At 36.9% G+C, this 18,451-nt stretch overlaps 1 protein-coding gene across 1 annotated transcript in view; it reads left to right on the plus strand.

Moving 5' to 3' along the window:
- The window catches only part of HMCN1 (hemicentin 1), a 691,072-nt gene that overhangs the window by 261,238 nt on the left and 411,383 nt on the right, over window positions 1-18,451 (plus strand). The window contains exons 5-6 of the mRNA XM_007937695.2: window positions 1,061-1,232; window positions 4,253-4,359. Coding sequence (XP_007935886.1) covers window positions 1,061-1,232; window positions 4,253-4,359 — 279 coding nt within the window. The remainder of the gene's footprint in view (window positions 1-1,060; window positions 1,233-4,252; window positions 4,360-18,451) is intronic.

Genomic DNA, 18,451 nt, shown 5'->3' on the forward strand with positions numbered 1-18,451 from the left:
TTGCCTATTATTTGTTGATTAATTAATTGATCTGTGACTAACAGTTTTGAATTTTTTAAAAAAATTTTTATTTATTTTGAATAGTTTGACTATACCTTAATATTCACTTCTGTGCAGTGTTGTATGTATGCATAATTGCAAGGGAAATTGTTCATTATAGGATACAGTTTTAAAGGACATATGAACCAGAGAAAAATCTGTAGCAGATTAGTGGTTATCATGTTTTAGAATTCGTTGTAGCAATTTCAATGAAATAGTACCTGTGCAAATATGCACAATTTGTCTGACATGGAATTGTCTTTGCTGCTGCTGTTAACTGGAAGATTTCGATGTTCACATAAACACCCTTTTATAATCAAAATTCTTAATATTTTTCCAAAGATTATTTTTCAGGAATACACTAAAATTGGTTCTAATCTGAAATATTTTTCTATTTTCTTTAAATACAATAGTTAACTCTTTCCGCTAACTCTTTTACTTACTCATTTAATCATAAAAATCACTATTTTGTTGGCAACGTAATTATTTTTTCAGTGATTAAAGCCCCCACTATACTGAAATTGGATCTGATAATTTGCAAAAGTGGCTATCTTTTATAAATTGTATCTGAGAAGAAATGAAATACAGAAAGAAAGAGTGGAGGGGAAAGAGATCTCACATGGTTTGCAATACCATGGTTTTTAATAGGTTCTTTTCATTTCTCTTGAAAAGTACAAATGGAATGTAACATCTCTTTACCAGTCACTTTATATGTCACTTTACCAGTTTTGGAGACTGTAGATAAACTGTCGTTCTGAGTGTTTTATCCCAAGATAGGAAACTTGAAATTTGAGCATGGGCTATCTTATTTTGAATTTGTATTTTATTCTGAATCTGCTACAATAACCAGATACCGGAAAAGTCTTGTTTTCACTAATGTCTGAAATAAACCTCACATCAGAACAGTAAGCACCTGAGTCATGTGATTAACCAACGCTGACTACTGTACCTGGAAGTAATGGTGGCATAAACAGTGTAAATGCTTTCTGATTTCACTCACACTTCTCTTTGTCTCTTACAGGTGTTAAAATGGGTAGAAGAAGCAGTGCAGGCATCCAAAGTTCATCTCTTATCCACAGATCATTTGGAAAAGGCTGTGAACACTTGGCAAATTCCTTTTGATCCCAGCCTGAAAGAGGTTACTGTGTCACTGAGTGGCCCTTCTCCAATGATTGAAATTCGCAATCCTTTAGGTGAGCTATATCTAAATTCAGATAATAAAATACAAAACCATGGAGGGTAATGTACCTTTTGCACACTTTCTTAATGGCAAGTTACTGTTGTTAGGTGCTGTTGAGTTGATTCCGCTACATAGTGAAATCAGAGTAGAACTGCCCTAGAGGGTTTCTATAGGCTATAATCTTCATGGGATCTTCGAGTCTCTCTCTCACAGAGCCACTGGATGGGTTCAAACCTCTAACCTTTTGGTTAGCAACTGAGTGCTTAACCATTGTGCCACCAAGGCTTCTGATTGCAAGTTGATGCTAACTTAATGAAAATATTCAATAAACTGAGAAATGGTTAGTGAAGATACTTAAAGAGTAAAGCAGATTTTTTGTTGTTCCTAGTTATTATTGACTCAAAAGCTATTACTTTTAATAGTTTAAAGAGAAGAGATTTAGTAAGTTAATTGTAACTGAACTATATTAAGAAGAAATATTATAAAAAAAAGTTCAGTGTCTATTCAGAGAAGATTATCAAATATTGACTACATATAAGCTCATCAGTCTTAGTACCTGGTATCTGTATTTGTATGTGCTATAAAAATGTCCATATACAATTTAAATCTAAGGGGGCAAATTTAGGATGACTCCTTAGCCACAACTAAGCACCTTGAGGGAGTGAGTCACTGAGGCTCTGGGCTTGGGACCATGGTCACAGGAGATAGAAAGCTCAATTGGCACAACATAGTATACAAAAATATTTTTCTACATTTTATGCCAGTGAGTAACAACTGGGTTCTTAAAAGCTTGTGAGCAGCCATCTAAGATACAACTATTTGTCTCAACTCATCTGGGGCAAAGAAGAAGGAAGAAAATCAAAGATGCATGAAAACAGAATGTGCAAAGGACTAATGGACCATGAGAACCTCAACCCATATGACCCTGGGACTAGAAGATGCCCTGCTGCCACTGCCATCCACTTTGAAAGCGATCAAAATTGGAGCTCTTGAATAGAGTGGGAGAAAAAATGTGGAACAAAATTAAAAAAAAAAAAAAAAAGAGTAGGTTTATTGGTCAGATAGACACTGGTGAAACCTCCAAGAGTATGGTCCTCAGTCACCCTTTGAGTCTGGAATTGAACTCACTCCCATGGCTTAACTCCCAGCCAGACACTAGGCCTATGAGCCAAACAACTACACAAGGAAGACGTACTCCTTAGAACAATCAATCATGGAATATCAGAAAGGCAGCGTTTGCACAGGGAGAAAGGTAGGAAGGCAGGAATGCATAAATGAAGGATACAGGGAAAGGGTAACCACAGGGAAGAAGTGGGAAGAAAGCTGTTGTTACACTGTGGGGAATGTAGTCAGTGTCGCAAAACAAAATGTTTATTAACTGTTGAATCTAAAATGAATTTGCTTTGTCAAATTTCACCCAAATCACAATAAAAAGTTAAAAAAAAGAAAAATAAAAAATAAAACTTAGTACCTGGAAGAATACCTTGAACAATAAGCATCTGTTTTATGAATGTACATTATATTTAAATTGAACCTAAAATTTTAATTTCCTACTATATGTATGAAGAAATATTTCATAGCAAGTTTACAATATTTTATGTTACTTTTAAATGAAATGCAAGAAAAAAACTTTTAAGACAATTGTCTAAATTTTCACTGAATCATCTTGGAAAGGGTTAATTTTACAGAAGACAGTTTTTAAAAGTCAAATTTATGCTTTACTAGAGAAATCTTGATTTACTTTGCATTCATTTGAGTCTTAGGAAATAACTAAAACCTAAAAGAAGCTAGCATTTGAAATTGTCCTCAGAGGTCACATGTATACTAGCAAGCAAATTGAAATTTAAAAACAAGCAATATTTTTTAAGACTTATACAGGTTTGGCCTTACAAATGGATTTGTCAATTGAGGCAGGATTCCACTCTAGTTATATTCACGCTCCCCAGTAAAGACTTGTTTTTCCTACTAACAACCTGGATACTTAAAAGTACCTGGATCCATAGTGTTCTTCTTTGTCCTTTTAAAAGTCATTATGTATACAATGATTGTAAAACTTGTTATGCCAATATTGGACTGTTAAAGTAGTGTATAGGAGAGCCAAGGGCACAGTGAATAACTAAAGTATAAGTTAATTTTAAATACACTTTTCTACCTCTGTAAATCCCAACTGTTAGATACTTTAGATAAACCTCAAGTCAGTAAAAAAAAAAAAAAAAGAAATTCACAGCCATCAAGTCGGACCCAACTCGTAGTGACCCCTCCTTGGGTTTCTGAGGCTGTATCACTATGGAAGTAGATTGCCCAACCTTCCTTCCAGGAGTGGCTGGTGGGTTTGAACCACCAGCCTTCTGGTTAGCAGTCAAATGCTTTAGGCACTACACCACAAGAGCTAGGAGGTGGTATCACATTACTTGGTTACACTGCCTCTTTAATTACTACTATGCCTCTTAAAAGCTGTCTCTTGTGCTTGGTGGAAAACTAGTTAAGGTTTTGTACTTGGTACAAATACATACTTAGGGTCTACCTGTTAGTAATATCCTGAATGATCTCCAAAAAAGACATTTATTCCGGTTACTATGTTTGCCCTCTATTTGTTTGAAATGTCTCTAGTGACGGCACATTAATTCTCAGCAGTAATTTTTATCTAGACTGGCTTCGGAAACATGATCACAGTCTTCCAAGAATAATTCTTATTTAAAGATCAAATCAGCATAACAAAGGAGAATCTGTTACTTTAGTTCCAAAGGCCAGAAATCCTATATAAATAAAAATAAAATTTTTTTCCATATAAATAAAATAACATTTTGAGCAACGGACACACATGACTATCAGGTAATAAGTGGAAATAGAGCACCCTTCACTTGAGCCATAGGATACAAAATGATCATTCTTCAGCTCAGTATGCAGCCCACTTAAAATGTCTCTGTGTTATTTGAAATATGATCATACTCTTAGATTTATGTAGTGTTAAATTAACTAATAGGCATAGCTGAGAGAAATATTATGCTTGTTTCCTTTATGCCTGTCTTTCAGGGAAGCTGATAAAAAAGGGATTTGGCCTGAATGAGCTATTAAATATCTATAACTCTGCCAAGGTGGTGAATGTCAAAGAGCCAGAAGCTGGAATGTGGACAGTGAAGGTACTGTTACTTCACAAAGCCTACTTATTACTCTATTTTGATGATGCCATGTTCTAGGAAGTGAATACAATAGTTTACTTATGTCCTGTCTTGCAATTATGGAGAGCACTTTTAATAAGAAGCAATATACATCGTGCATTCATAGGAGGTTTCTTGATCACTGAAGTTGGCAGTGTTAAGTTTTGATGATTGTGAAGTGAAAGCTATCTATGCCACAAGAAGCACTCACAGCTCTCGAATAGTTTTCCTATCATCAAATCTATAGGTTGATTTATTCTACTCCTGTGTCCTTAACAATCTGAAACGGGAACAATAGAGAGTAATGCTTAGAGGTATAGACTGGTGTGGAGCTGCCTAGGTTTGAATTTCAGTACCTCCACTAGAAAGCTGTATTGCCTGGGGACATGACTTCTTGGTGTCTTGCTTTCCTCCTCTGTGTTGTGGGAATGAAAATAATATTCCTTTACTTCATAGAAGAACTGTGCTAAGAATTAAATTAAGATAATGCACACCAAATACTTACCATAATTCCTGATACAGAATAAGCCCTCAAGTAGTGTTGGCTATTGTTATACTTCGTGGATCTAGATCTGCCATTTTCTTCAACACAAAATTGTATTTCTATCCTAGAAATTATCTTAAATGACATATATTCATTCTAAGAAATCATTGCATTTTAGCAGTATGGAGAAAGGAACACACACCCCAGATTCAGGAGACCATAAACTTGAAGTCTAGTTCTGCTACAAATTATGTGTGACCCATGGTAGTAGATGCTGTGCATGCCTTGCTCATTTTTCTCAGACTTTTCAGTTTGCTCTGCTTCTTCTGGCTCTAATACCTGCATCTCTGAGGGTTTTATTTTCCCCATCCAGAATAAGGGAAGTCTGTTCTACGGCGAAACAACACCCCTTAGGAGAGACTTTCATCCCCCTCAGGAATAAGCTCTAGTTTTCCACAGTGAGAACAGGGTTAAAAACATACCTCCTTATTGCCTGCATTCCTTTTCCTATATTACTTCCTCTCGTCTACTAGTATCCCTTGCACCTTCCAAATAAAAGACTTGCCCTGAATCTTCCTGGAAGAACTTAAATGAAGAAATCCCATGCATTATATAATATTCTCTACCTAAAAAAATAGACTTACTCAGATCATGATTCAAATGATCAAGCTGCTGTGAAAGTGCATGGAGGTATTAAACTGTATAAATCTGAGGCACTAGCTTCATATGCCAGTCGGTATTTTTTAGTTTTTTACAGAATGCCTACAATAACATTCCCAGTTCAAAGAAAGAAAGCTTCCATTGTAACTTCACTCAAGTCCTAGAGTATTAGTTCTCTATCCTCAGAATTCTAAATCCTGTAGGGAAGGTAGAAAATCTAATGTGGATTTTTGAGGTGAATGGTAGGGGATGATGGTGTGTATACAATGGTAATATGAAAGGAAATGTAATTTCTACGTGGACCAGAAATAGACCATCTGCCTACTTCATTCATCTACTTCTTTGCATATGTTGTTGTTGTTATGTGCCTTCGAGTCGGACCCGACTCATAGTGACCCCTCCTTGGGTTTCCGAGGCAGTATCACTATGGAAGTAGATTGCCCCATCTTCCTTCCAAGGAGTGGCTGGTGGGTTTGAGACTCCAGCCTTCTGGTTAGCAGTCAAGTGCCTTAGGCACTACGCTATCAGAGCTCCCAAAATGTTGTTGTTGTTGTGTGCTGCCGAGTCTGACCCGACTCATAGCAACCCCTCCTAGAGATACTGCCTCTTTGCATATATAGTAGGTGCTTAATGTTTATTGACTACATTAGATTTGTAAGGATGACGTATTTTGTTGTTGTGATATTTTAAATAGATGTGACCAGACATAATGTTGTACTTACTTTGCCTGTTGTTGTTGTTGTTGTTTGCCGTTGAGTCGGCCCTGACTCATAGCGACCCCTCCTTGGGTTTCTGAGGCAGTATCATTACAGAAGTAGGATTGCCCAACCTTCCTTCCGAGGAGTGGCTGGTGGGTTTGACCGCCAGCCTTCTGGTGAGCAGTCAAGTGCCTTAGGCACTATGCTACCAGAGCTCCTAACATGTCCAAAATATGACTAGTGTTGAATTTGACTTACTGTGGCCAGTGTAGGAAGGAAAATAAGAAGTGCTGAGTTTATGCCTAAATTATTTCAATCTAAGTATGACCTAAGCTAGCAATGTTCTGAGCTAGCTACTCCATTGTGATAATTCATTCTTGGTTTCTGGACAGTGATGTTAATTTATCTGTTAATGACTATTTTGCAAATATTTGCAAGTGATGCCATTAGTTCATAGTGTTAGCAATTCATTTCTAGGCATTTTATGTTGCTGCCTGTAGAATTTCCTCTAGTAAAAATACTGCTTAAAGAAGAGATAATACATGTCTGTTATTCTACACCTTTTTATTCAGTAAATATTTACTTAGTGTCTGCTCATAGCCATGTTCTGTATTACATACTTAATGAGCACTAACCACCTATTAATTGATAGTTAGAAAAATGAAATACTAAGAATTAGTTTGTGAATGAGGAAAGAGATGATAAAGTGATGATGTGATGGGAACTCCCTTTGGGTAAGTCTCTAATCCAGTCTCCTATAATTATGGAAATAATAAAAGACACAGTACATATTGTCAAATTATCTTAAATTTATATCTAGTCCTCACCAAAAGGGCCTCCAGCGCTGATGTTACACCACTGTCTAGAGAACAGTGGTGATAACAACAGATAAATAAAAGATAAGCATTTCAATGCCACTTAAATACAACTGACTCAACGGCAATGAGGTTTTTTTATTTTATTTATTTATTTTTGGTTAAATATAATATCTAAAAGATGAAAGATTTCTATGAACTGAAGAGAAAATAGAGTATGGTGATGGAAAACTTGCATGCATTGATTAAGGGTAGAATTGCACGCCCAATTCTTGTAACTGCTATCAATAATCTGTACACCTGTAAGAGGTTGACTTGGCAAAAATTGTGTGAAAAATGTAATGATGACAAAAAAAAAAAGAGTAACTGAGGTTGTTTAAGTACTGGATTTTGTTGCTTGCTTTGGAGTTTTAAGGTCACGGTTTTATGAGACATCCCAGTTAAGTTTTGCTATTCTACCTCCTAGTTCACTGCATAGTGCCTGGGGCCTTAAAACCTTACAAGTGGCCATTCAAGGCACAACAATTGGTCTCTATAAACCTGGAGAGAAATAGCTAGAAGGAGAGTCAGGAATAGGGAGGAGATATAGAATGTGTGGCTGATTGCCTCCATGAACAACTGCCTCCTTTACCATGAGACCGGAAGAACTGAATAGAACCTGGCTACCATTACTGAACATTTTAATCAAAGATTCCATAAAAGTCCTGATCAAAAGAGGGAAAACACAGAGCAGAATTTCAAATTATCATGGACTCCAGACTTTCTGGAGCCATAGAAGGTAGATGAACCCCAGAAACTATTAACCTAAGATGATCTTTAAACCTTAAACTAAAAGCATCCACTGAAATCATCTTAAAACTGGAAAATAATTTAGCTTAAGTAGTTAAATAGTTCTGTCTTAAGCATTATGCTTTTTTAAGATCTATGCATAGGAGATATTCTAAATAACAACAGCAAAAATAGAATTAAAAAAACAATCATAATTAAACTTATTTTGTTGCTATATGAAACACCAAAAGAATGTATCAAATTGATGCAAAAGAAATGCAGCTGAATCAACTACCATAAATACTGCAGCTGACTTTCGATTTCTTTTCTGGCCAGCTAATGAATGATAGCACAGTACATGTGCGCTTTCTCAAAAAGAGAAATGTCTGAGATTAGATAGTCTATCCCTGGTGCTATCTCCCATGCACTCTGCTATTTGGAAAATGTCTGCTCTATCAGTGGAATTAATAATGCATTTTAAATGTTTCACATAGCAGTTTTTTATCTAAAGTATGGGAAACAATCTATTATTTGACCTAACATGGCATTCAAGGACCACCCAAATCAACCAATATTTCTAGTTATGTTCCATCTTGTGCCTTTATTCTCTAGGCAAATACAATTTTGTTCTGTTACCCACCCTCTCCCTCCCTACATTCTCTTGCTCCATGGTTTTTCTCAAACTGTCCCTTCTGCCTGAAATGCCCTTCCTCTCAGTGTGATTTATGACTGTCCCCGAAGGCCCAGCTCAAATGGCAACATTTTTATCGTCTTTCCTGACATTTTCATCTGAAATGCTCTTTTCCTTATTTCTATTGCAATTTTTCTGCCCTTTATTTTGACATTGATCACTTTCTCCTTTATTTCACATTTATTGTTGTATACATTTTATTTCCCTACTTTAATATAGGATAAAATGTTGTGACAAGTATACACTACTGTTCCTGGGAAAGAGCAATATAATTATGTATGAATAAAAATATTAACACATTCATTCTGATGATCTCTAGGAAAACAGGCAGGAGAATGGGGTAGTTAGCTTACAGCTGAGCTATGGACACAATGTAGCCGCTATTTAAAACATCATGAGAGTGGCTGTTGCTTTTCTTCTGTAGTTTCCCTCTGAAACCCTGGTAAGTGTTATGCTGTGATTTAAGGGCACTTTCCCCAAACAGAGATAAAGAGTCAACTCATCTGTATAGTCCATATAAATGACTCAAATTTTAGTTTGCACCAGATGCTAGTAAAAGCATGCTAAAAAGGAATAACAGAAAAGAGCAAAGTTTTATTTAAAAAAATAGATAAATTAGAAACTCATTTCCATTGACTTGATTTTGACTCAGAGTGACAGAGTAGAACTGCCCCATCAGGTTTCTAAGGCTGTAAATCTTTACGTAAGCAGACTGCAACATCTTTCTCTGGCAGAGCAATTGGTATGGTTGAACTGTGGATATTTGTATGGCAGCTGAATGCTTTATCCACTTCATCACCAGAGCTCCTTAAAAATAAATGAGAAGGTAGTTCTAGGTCTCTGAATTTCTACTTGTTGGGAAGCTACAAGTCTTGGATCTTATTTGTGAGAAACAATACGAATTTTTCCATTCACGCAGCTATCTCTCTCTCTATAAAGAGTATTTGAATATAACCATAGATAAATTTGTGCCAAATCTTGCCCTTTGCTTGTTAAGGGAAGAAAGATCCCTGCAAAGAAATCAAATACATGTCACCACCCAATGGGTTTAGGTCATGCAAAATGTTTTTATTAGTCTAGGATTATCAAAGGAGCTTTGGTAGCGTAATGCCTAAGGCACTTGACTGCTAACCAGAAGGCTGGCGGTTCAAACTCACCAACCACTCCTTGGAAGGAAGATAGGGCAATCTACTTCCATAGTGATACTGCCTTGGAAACCCAAAGAGGGATCGCTATGAGTCGGGTCTGACTTGACGGCACATAACAACAACAACAACAGGATTATCAATGTGATTTTATAATTTAGCACATTCCCTAGGGCATATTTTCCTTACATAATTTGGATAAAGGGTCCTTAGATAATCTCTCAAGTGGAGAAGGTGGTGTATCTTACCACATGAATATATTGAGGTTCTGATACTAGTAGAAATATTTTGGTTTCAGATAGTTACGTTGGTTGCCACAGTTTTCTAACGAATTTTCTGTAGGGTAAAAATATTTTAGAAATCATATTCAAGTGGCAAAAGCTTGTTTAAGAATCACATTAAATCAACCTTGAGTTTACAAAGGATCACAAAAGAGGATTATTATGCTGGCCTCCAATTATTCTCACCTGGTGACTCCTTTCACTAAGCCTGCAGACTTCACTAGATTTGTAATTTAAATGGTTAAGTGCGGTACCAATTCAGAGTTTGGGGTCAATGGAATGCTTTATAATGGATTTTTCCTGGAAATTTCCCAGTTATTTTGTCCTGCAAATGGAGTGCTTCTTCTTCATCTTTCTTTTCTTTTCTTTTTTTTTTTTTTTTAAAGCTACCTGTATACTTGTATCTGTAAATAGGTATGGTGTGTACACATATGTTGTTGTTGTTGTGTGCTGTTGAGTTGGATCTGAGTCATAGTGACCCCTCCTTGGGTTTCCGAGGTGGTATCACTACAGAAGTAGATTGCCCAGCCTCCCTTCCGAGGAGTGGCTGGTGGGTGTGAGCTGCCAGCTGTCTGGTTAGCAATCAAGTGCCTTAGGCACTACACCACCAGAGCTCCCTGTATATACATATATTTAAGGAAAATGTATTCTATACTTTGGGTACATATTTCTTCTTGTCACATTTCTCTGAACCACAATGCCTATTAAAATGATGATATTGTTGATAGTATTTATATCTAGCTGGAATTGTTATAGCTTTGTGTCTAACACAGTGCCTATCCTATTGTACAGTAGGTGTGTAATAAATATTTGACTGAAAATCATCGTATTTTTTAATTTATAAAGTATAATGTATCATTTAAAGGAAAATACTTTAAAAAGAGCTGCACATTCATTTGAATTCAAGATCTATTGTTTATTAGCTTTTAGACCTTGGAGAAATTACTTAACTATGCTAAGACTAAGTAAAATGAGGGAAAATTTACCTAGTTCATGTTGTCTTTATTAAATGAAATAACAGTTCCTGACACATGAATGGTAAAAGTAGTTATTCTCTTGAACTTTTACTAATTGTGTCTTTACTTTCTCTTAGTGCATCTTTACTTTCTTTTAGTGCAGTCAGCTCACTGCCATCAAGTTGATTTGACTCATAGTGACCCCTCCTTGTGTTTCTGAGGTGGTATCTCTAGAGAAGTAGTTGCAGACACCTTGAAATGCCATTAAAACCTCTTTTTGTTTTTATTTTTTGGGGCTTTTTGACAATTTTATGAAATATTCAAACTCTTTGGGAGAAAGAGTTGAAAATCAGGTCTAACAATCAAATTTTTATTCAATTTATGACAGGCCAGGTTCCCTACTTAGTGCTAGGAGGAATTCTCACTGCCTTAACACAAGAAAGTTCATTCCTCACTAATGTTACATATCCTGGGGGGAAGGGGGTTTACTGGAATGGAGGGTCCACCATAATTTAGAACACCCAGCTTCTTCAATCACTTTAATGAGAGAAAATACTGAAGAATGTACATTAAATATGTTAGGAAAATGATTTGCATCACTGCCATCTCATCTCAGAGGTGACACACTTTACTGTCCTTACAATTCATTGGCCAGGACTATTTAAATGGCCCAATAGTGTGAAGGAGCTGGTTTATAATGGCTCCCAAATCAATTTGGGAGCTGGAAATCAGCCAGGAAAATTAGTTAATGTTGCAAAGTAGAGTGTTTTATTTTCCCAAAGTGCAGTTTACTAGCATCCTGCTGACCTGGATTTTCCTAAATACAAAGGTATTGAGAAGAGTAGAAGAGCAAATTATTATCTCTTGTGCCATAGGGTCCAAATCTACCCAGAGATTATGTTATCACAAAATGTTACACATGAATTTAGGTGTACTGGAAAGAGCATTGCATTTGGAATTAATTTCCACTTAGCAGTCAAAGGTAGCACATATTTTGTGGATGGTAAATAAGGCATAGTTATTGCCCTGAAAGGACTTCTAATATAAAGAAGTTGTTAATAGGTCTTTGTCCCCAAACTGAGAAATAAATACATCTGCATTAGAACTGACCAGGAGATCTGAGCCGAGAGCACCTAGGAGCAATTTGTTTCCCTGGCGCTCTCCATGGTGCTCGTTTTATGGTGCTTCAGCCTGTCCTGCGCCTTCATTCCTGGTAGATTCACTCCAATTCAGAAACCCACGTTCTGGGCTGCTCTGCTTATTCTATTCTCTTACTTTTTTTGTGGGTTGAGGCTACCTACTTACAGTTTTAGGCTTCCAGTTACTTTAATGAGGGAAAATACTGATATGCAGTATAATGTCATCTTTGCCAAATCCTGACTTTGCTTCGGTGCAGCTCACACTCAGACCCTAACTCAGATTGCTATCTTGGACTTACTACTCGACCAAGATGACGCTCCAAATGCAAAGGAGTGAAGCAGCTCTTTATGAATATTTTTAAGTGTGTGAACAGTGTCTTTGGGACATCAACCCTTAGAATCTCTGTCCCTACAAACCCTGTTCAGTGTGTGTGGTCTAGAAATATTCCTGTTATGTTCTAAAACAAACTGCTTCTTCTTCTTAACTATAGAAGCTATGAGAGTAAGGTAGCTCCATGCAAGTTTGATTGTTCCAGATACTCTGTGGTGAAGAAGTACATGCTTTACTGTTCTCTCTGATACTCCTACCCAATTGCTGACTTTCTGTTGTGCAGCAAGCTCTTGTTGGCTACCATTGTTAGTTGATGTAGAATTGAGTCTGACTCATGATAACCTTATGTGGTATAGAGTAGAACAAGTATATAACATAAATATATTGTTATCCTAACCAAAAACCAAACCCACTGACATTGAGTCAGATCCAACTCATAGCAACCCTTCCTTGGGTTTCTGAGGTGATATCACTGTGAAAGTAGATTGCCCAGCCTTGCTTCCAAGGAGAGGCTGGTGGGTTTGAACAGCCAGCTTTCTGGTTAGCAGTCAAATGCTTTAGGTACTATGCCACCAGATCTCCCAGTGTTATTCAAAGAGAGCAGAAAGATGCACTGTTTGGAAACTTGTCCTTTAGACTAATAGAGCTACATTCATCCAACTGAGGATGGGATTCCACAAGGAAAAATGTAAAGGACATTTCTATTCTTTTCAGTTTTCATCAGTGGCAAAATATAGACCAAAACAAACTCAGTCTTCTGGAAGATAATTAGACCTGGAGTGTAGTTGTTAAGTAAAATATTAATGAAGGGCCTTGGATTTGTAAATAAATTACCTTTTACTTTTCAGAGCTATATTCTTCTTTTAATATAACCCACAGGTTGAATATTCATGTCAATTCTATAGGCCAAATAGAAACAGCAGTTAAATCAATGATTTTGGCCTCCTTCTACATATCATCGATATAGAATACTGATACTATGATGGCTAAAATAATTTGGAAGCAAAAGGGGGGGGGGTTGTCTCTGCTTGACCCAGTTACAGAATTAGCTTAACTCTCTTTGCTCCTCCAAGATCTTCATGTCATTTAGTCTTCCTCCAATCCCAGCAAGTGTGTAACTTATGACAATCAAAAGCCTTCTCCTAGCATTTTCCATGTTTTCCTGAAGGCTTAATCTATTATGGCCTCCTTGTCTCCTGATTTCTTCTATGTTGATTCCAACCTTTTGTGCTATGATACGAAGCAAAACTCAGCCCTTTCAAAATTTTCACAGATTCACAAAAACCAAGCATTTTATGAGTTTAGTAGATTTATTTGGAGGTTCGAAGTTCATGCCTTGAAGCACCAATGCCCTTCTGTTTTCTCTTTGCCAACCCCCTTCTTTTCTCCTCATCATGTCTCTACTTCACTCTTCTGGATAGGGGTTCTCCTCCTATTAGGTAGAGCAGTTCAGCATTCCCAGCCTGTACCCTGAAACCAAAACCAAAGCCAAATGCACTGTCATCAAGTCGGTTCTGCTTCATAGGGACCCCTCCTTGCGTTTCTGAGGCGGTATTACTACGGAAGTGAGTGCCCAACCTTCCTTCCGAGGAGTGGCTGGTGGGTTTGAGCTGCCAGCTTTCTGGTTAGCAGTCAAATGCCTTAGGCACTACGCCACCAGGGCTCCTACCATGAAACCAGCACAATCAGCTTAATTCAGACCATAATTAAAAAAATCATGATGTAGTTGTAGAGTGTGGTTTCTAGAGGCTCAATGCCTCAGTTTACACCTCAGCTCTGCTACCTGCTATCTATGTGATTTTGGGCGAATTACTTAACCTCTCTGATCTGTCAAATGGTGATAATAATAGTATTGTCTCTATTTTGTGACGATTAGAAGTGATCATTTATGTAAAAGATATACTTTAATTAATAGGTTAATACTTTTTTCTTCCTTGTTTTCTATTTACTGGTATTTACCATCTTTATAGGAATTACTGGGTAGGGTAAATGGTTTACATCCTTGGCTGCTAACAGAAAGATTGGAGGTTCAAGTGCACTCAGAGTGCCTTGAAATAAAGAATGGTGATCTACTTCCAAAAAATCAGCTATTGAATATCCTATGGAGCACAGTTCTACTGTAGTACAAATGGGGTTGCCATGAGTTGGAATCAACTCAGTGGCAACTGGTTTTGGGCACAACCCTTATAAATACTACGTTTTTATTGCACTAATATTTGGAAAAAGGAAGCTCAGATAAGAAGGAAATTAAAATAGTAGATTAATAGATACTAAGCTATTAGTACTCTCTCATAAATAAATTTAATGTGATATTTAGCATTCCTAAGACACTGCCAAGTATTGTCATAATTATTTTAAGAGAAAGACTAAAGAATGATGAATGCATGGCTAAACATTAGAGATCATTTTTAATGAAATTTGAATTTTCCTTTATATTATATTTTAAACCATCATTTTGGTTTATTCATAACCTTGTTTGCTCTAATTACACTGGTTAATCCAGAGTTGACTGTGGTTATTTATAAAAACTGACATACTTGGAAATATCTTTTATTTATTTATTTACTTTTATTGTGGTGAAAACATATAACACAAAGCATTCGATATAACATTTTCCACATTTACAGCTCAGGGACACTGATGACATTTTTCATGTTGTGGTGCCTTTATTGCTATCCTTTTCCAAAATATTCCATCATCTATTAGCATAAACTCAATGCCCTCCAAGCAAAAGCTTCCCCTTTCTCCCTCCCTTCTACCTCTGGAAAACACTAATAATCTTTGGTTTATATATGTAAATAAATACATATATTTCAACCTATCTAGAAATATTCCCTCCCTTCCCCTCCCATCCCTTGGAACCAACAAAGGAAGTTTCCTTCTATATATTAAACTTTCCTTGATTTTTCACAATAGTGGACTAATACAATAGTTGTCCTTCTGTGATTGACTCATTTCACTCAGCATAATGTCTTCCAAGTTTATCTATGTTATGTGGTGTTTTTCACATTGTATATCATTCTTTAGGATTGCATAGTATTCCAATGTGTGTATATACCACAGTATGTTTATCCATTCCTCGGTTGATGGGCACTTAGGTTGTTTCCATCTTTTTGCTACTGTGAATAGTGCAGTAATGAATGTAGGCATGCATATATCTATGCATGTCCTGCCTCTCACTTCTTTAGGATATATGCCTAGTGATGGGATTGCTAGATCAAATGCTATTTCTATTCCAACATTTTAAGGAATTGCCATACTGATTTCCACAGTGGTTGTATCATTTTTGCTAAAGAGGCAAGGAGGCTGCATCTTCTGACCTCCTGTAACCCCGCAAGAGGAAGACAGAATAACTATCAGTAGGCCAAGGCCTATTCCTGAAAGGCCAGACATGCCGTCTTCCTCTAGCTGTTTCACCAACCCTAACACCAACCTTTCCTCCTGCACACCCACCACCTCTCTGCTGGGTTCGGTAATTCACTGCAGTGGCCACACAGAACTCACAGATTATAGGGTTTATTAGGGAAGCACCAGGCTACAATTCAAGTTCAAGAATGCACTCAGTCTCTCAGCCTACTGTCTTTCAGCCGACAGTCTTTCCTTCCCAACAGTGTGTGTCTCTTAGTCTCTCTCCCAGCACCGTGTGTCTCTCAGTCTGTCTCCCGGCAGCGCATTGTCTCTCAGGAGCACACTTCTCTCAGCAGCACATCTTTCACAGCCAGAAGTCAGAGAGACTTCTGACTTTAAGAATTCTGGCCTCTAAGGGGCCTCCTTTCGAGCCTGGCAGAGTGGCCAAACTAACCAATCATAACATCAGAATTCTAAGCACCTGAGAGAGAGCAAACTTCCCAGAACATTGCTTTGTGCCAGTCTCAACAGAAATACCCCAGGGGGATAACTTTAACAACCAGGAGCTCCTCAGTTGCTCACAGCAAATTCCACCATGGAGTTTACAAAGACTTATGGCTAGAAAAGCCATACCAGTAATTTACAGAGCAATTTTACAGTTCCCCCAGCATTGTATGAGACTGCCAAACTCTCCACATCCTTGCCAGCATTTGTTATTTTCTGCTTCTTGAACTTTGTTATTAATGCTATGGTGAGATGGTATCTCATGGTTGTTTTTATTTGCATCTCTCTAATGGCTAATGATCACAAATATTTCCTCATATGTTTGTTGGCTGCCTGAATATCTTCTTTGGTGAAGTGTCTGTTCATGTCTTCTGCCCATTTTTTAATTGGATTGTTTATCTTTTTTATGTTGAGGTGTTAAACTATACATTTTAGAGTTTTCTATACATTTTAGAGGTAAGTCCTTTGTGTGATACATTGTTTCAGAATATTTTTTTTTCCATTCTCTAGGTTCTCTTTTTACTCTTTTGAAGAAGTCTTTGATACACATAAGAATTTAATTTTTAGAAGGTTCATCTTTATCATCTAGTTTATCTTTTGCTGTTTGTGCATCTTGGGTTTGGCTTGATAATTTATGTCATAAATTAGGGCCCCTAAGTTGGTTCCTATTTTGTCTTCGGTGAACTTTATAGTTTTAGGTTTCACATTTAAGTCTTTGAAGCATCTGGAGTTAGTTTTTGTGTATGGTGTGAGGTATAGATCTTGTTTTGTTTTTCTGCAAATGGATATCCAGTTTTCCCAGTACCATTTGTTAATGGGCCTATCTCTTCCCCATTTAATGGATTTTGGCCCTTTGTCAAAGATCAACTGATCATAGGTTGATGGATCTATTTCTGGGTTCTCAATTCTGTACCACTGGTCTATGTCTGTCATTTTCCCAATACCAGGCTGTTTTGACAACTGTAGCTATATAGTAGGTTTTGAGATCTGGGAGTGTGAGACCTCCTACTTTGTTCTTCTTTGGTAGGGCTTTGCTTATCCAAGGTCTCTTTCCTTCACACTTGGAAATATCTTTTATTTACAATCTTTTCTAAATTATAAGAAGACACTCCTACTGTTTATAGTGTAATCTAGAAACATAAAAATAATATATTTTGCTATTTAAATTTTTATTGTCTTTCATATTTTTAGCATTACTTAGGGAATAGCAAACCTACCTCCACACTTCTATACACTTTGTTAATTACTTTAGTGCTTCAAGAACCAAAATTAGTTTGTTTCAGCCTCCTTATTCATCAGCATTGCTTTATTTTTAATGTATAAGTTAGCAATGGTGGATAACATGTTTCCAAATGATTGGCCAATTCCTGATTTTCTCACACAGATACTAAACAGCTCTTTTTAAAAAGCCTTTTTTAGTTGGTTTGTGTACAGAAAACTTGGTAGACAATTATCACTTGATAGCAGCCAGTTGGCAAATCATATATCGTATTTGCCCTTGATGGTCTCAATAGTTGCTTTGTCATAATGAGATTTTCTAAGCAGCAAGGCAACTAACAGTAATATGATGTCAGTGAATAAATATAAATCAGTTCACCATAGGAGTGACCATTTTGATTGCCCTGACATTAAATTGGTGGGAATCCCAGGGTGGTGTAAATGGTTAACTCTCTTGGCTACTAACCAAAATATTGGAGGTTTGAGTCCATACAGACTTACCTCAGAAGACATGCCTAGTGATCTACTTCCAAAAATTCAGCTTTGAAAATCCTATGGAGTACAGTTCTGCTCTGACACATGAGTCACCATGATTTGTGATCAATTAGACAGCAATTGTAAACAAGCAAACAAGTAAACATGAAATTGGTAGGCAATGGTGTCTTCAATAAAGCTTTACATTACCTAAAGCAGTTGAAATTAGATTTAGCGATGTTTTTTTTTTTTTTTATAGCCCTATAGGGAACTTCCATACACTTTGCAATTAGCAAACTGTATGGAAGTAAGGAGCTCTGGTGCCACAGTGGTTAATACATCTGGCTGCTAACCAAAAGATCTGTAATCTGAACCCACCAGCCACTCCATGGGAGAAAGATGAGCAGTCTGCTTCCATAAAAAATTACAGCCTCCTATGGGTCAGTTCTACTCGGCCATATGAATAGGAATCAACTCGATGGCAGTGGTTTGGTTGATTTGTTACAGGAAATCTCCAATATAGAGGTGGGTCATGATTCAGTTTCTATGTTTTGTTTATTTG

The sequence above is a fragment of the Orycteropus afer genome, unplaced genomic scaffold (genome assembly GCF_000298275.1).
Source record: "Orycteropus afer afer isolate SDZICR_OR568_19922 unplaced genomic scaffold, OryAfe1.0 scaffold00043, whole genome shotgun sequence".
Taxonomy (NCBI): Eukaryota; Metazoa; Chordata; class Mammalia; order Tubulidentata; family Orycteropodidae; genus Orycteropus; species Orycteropus afer.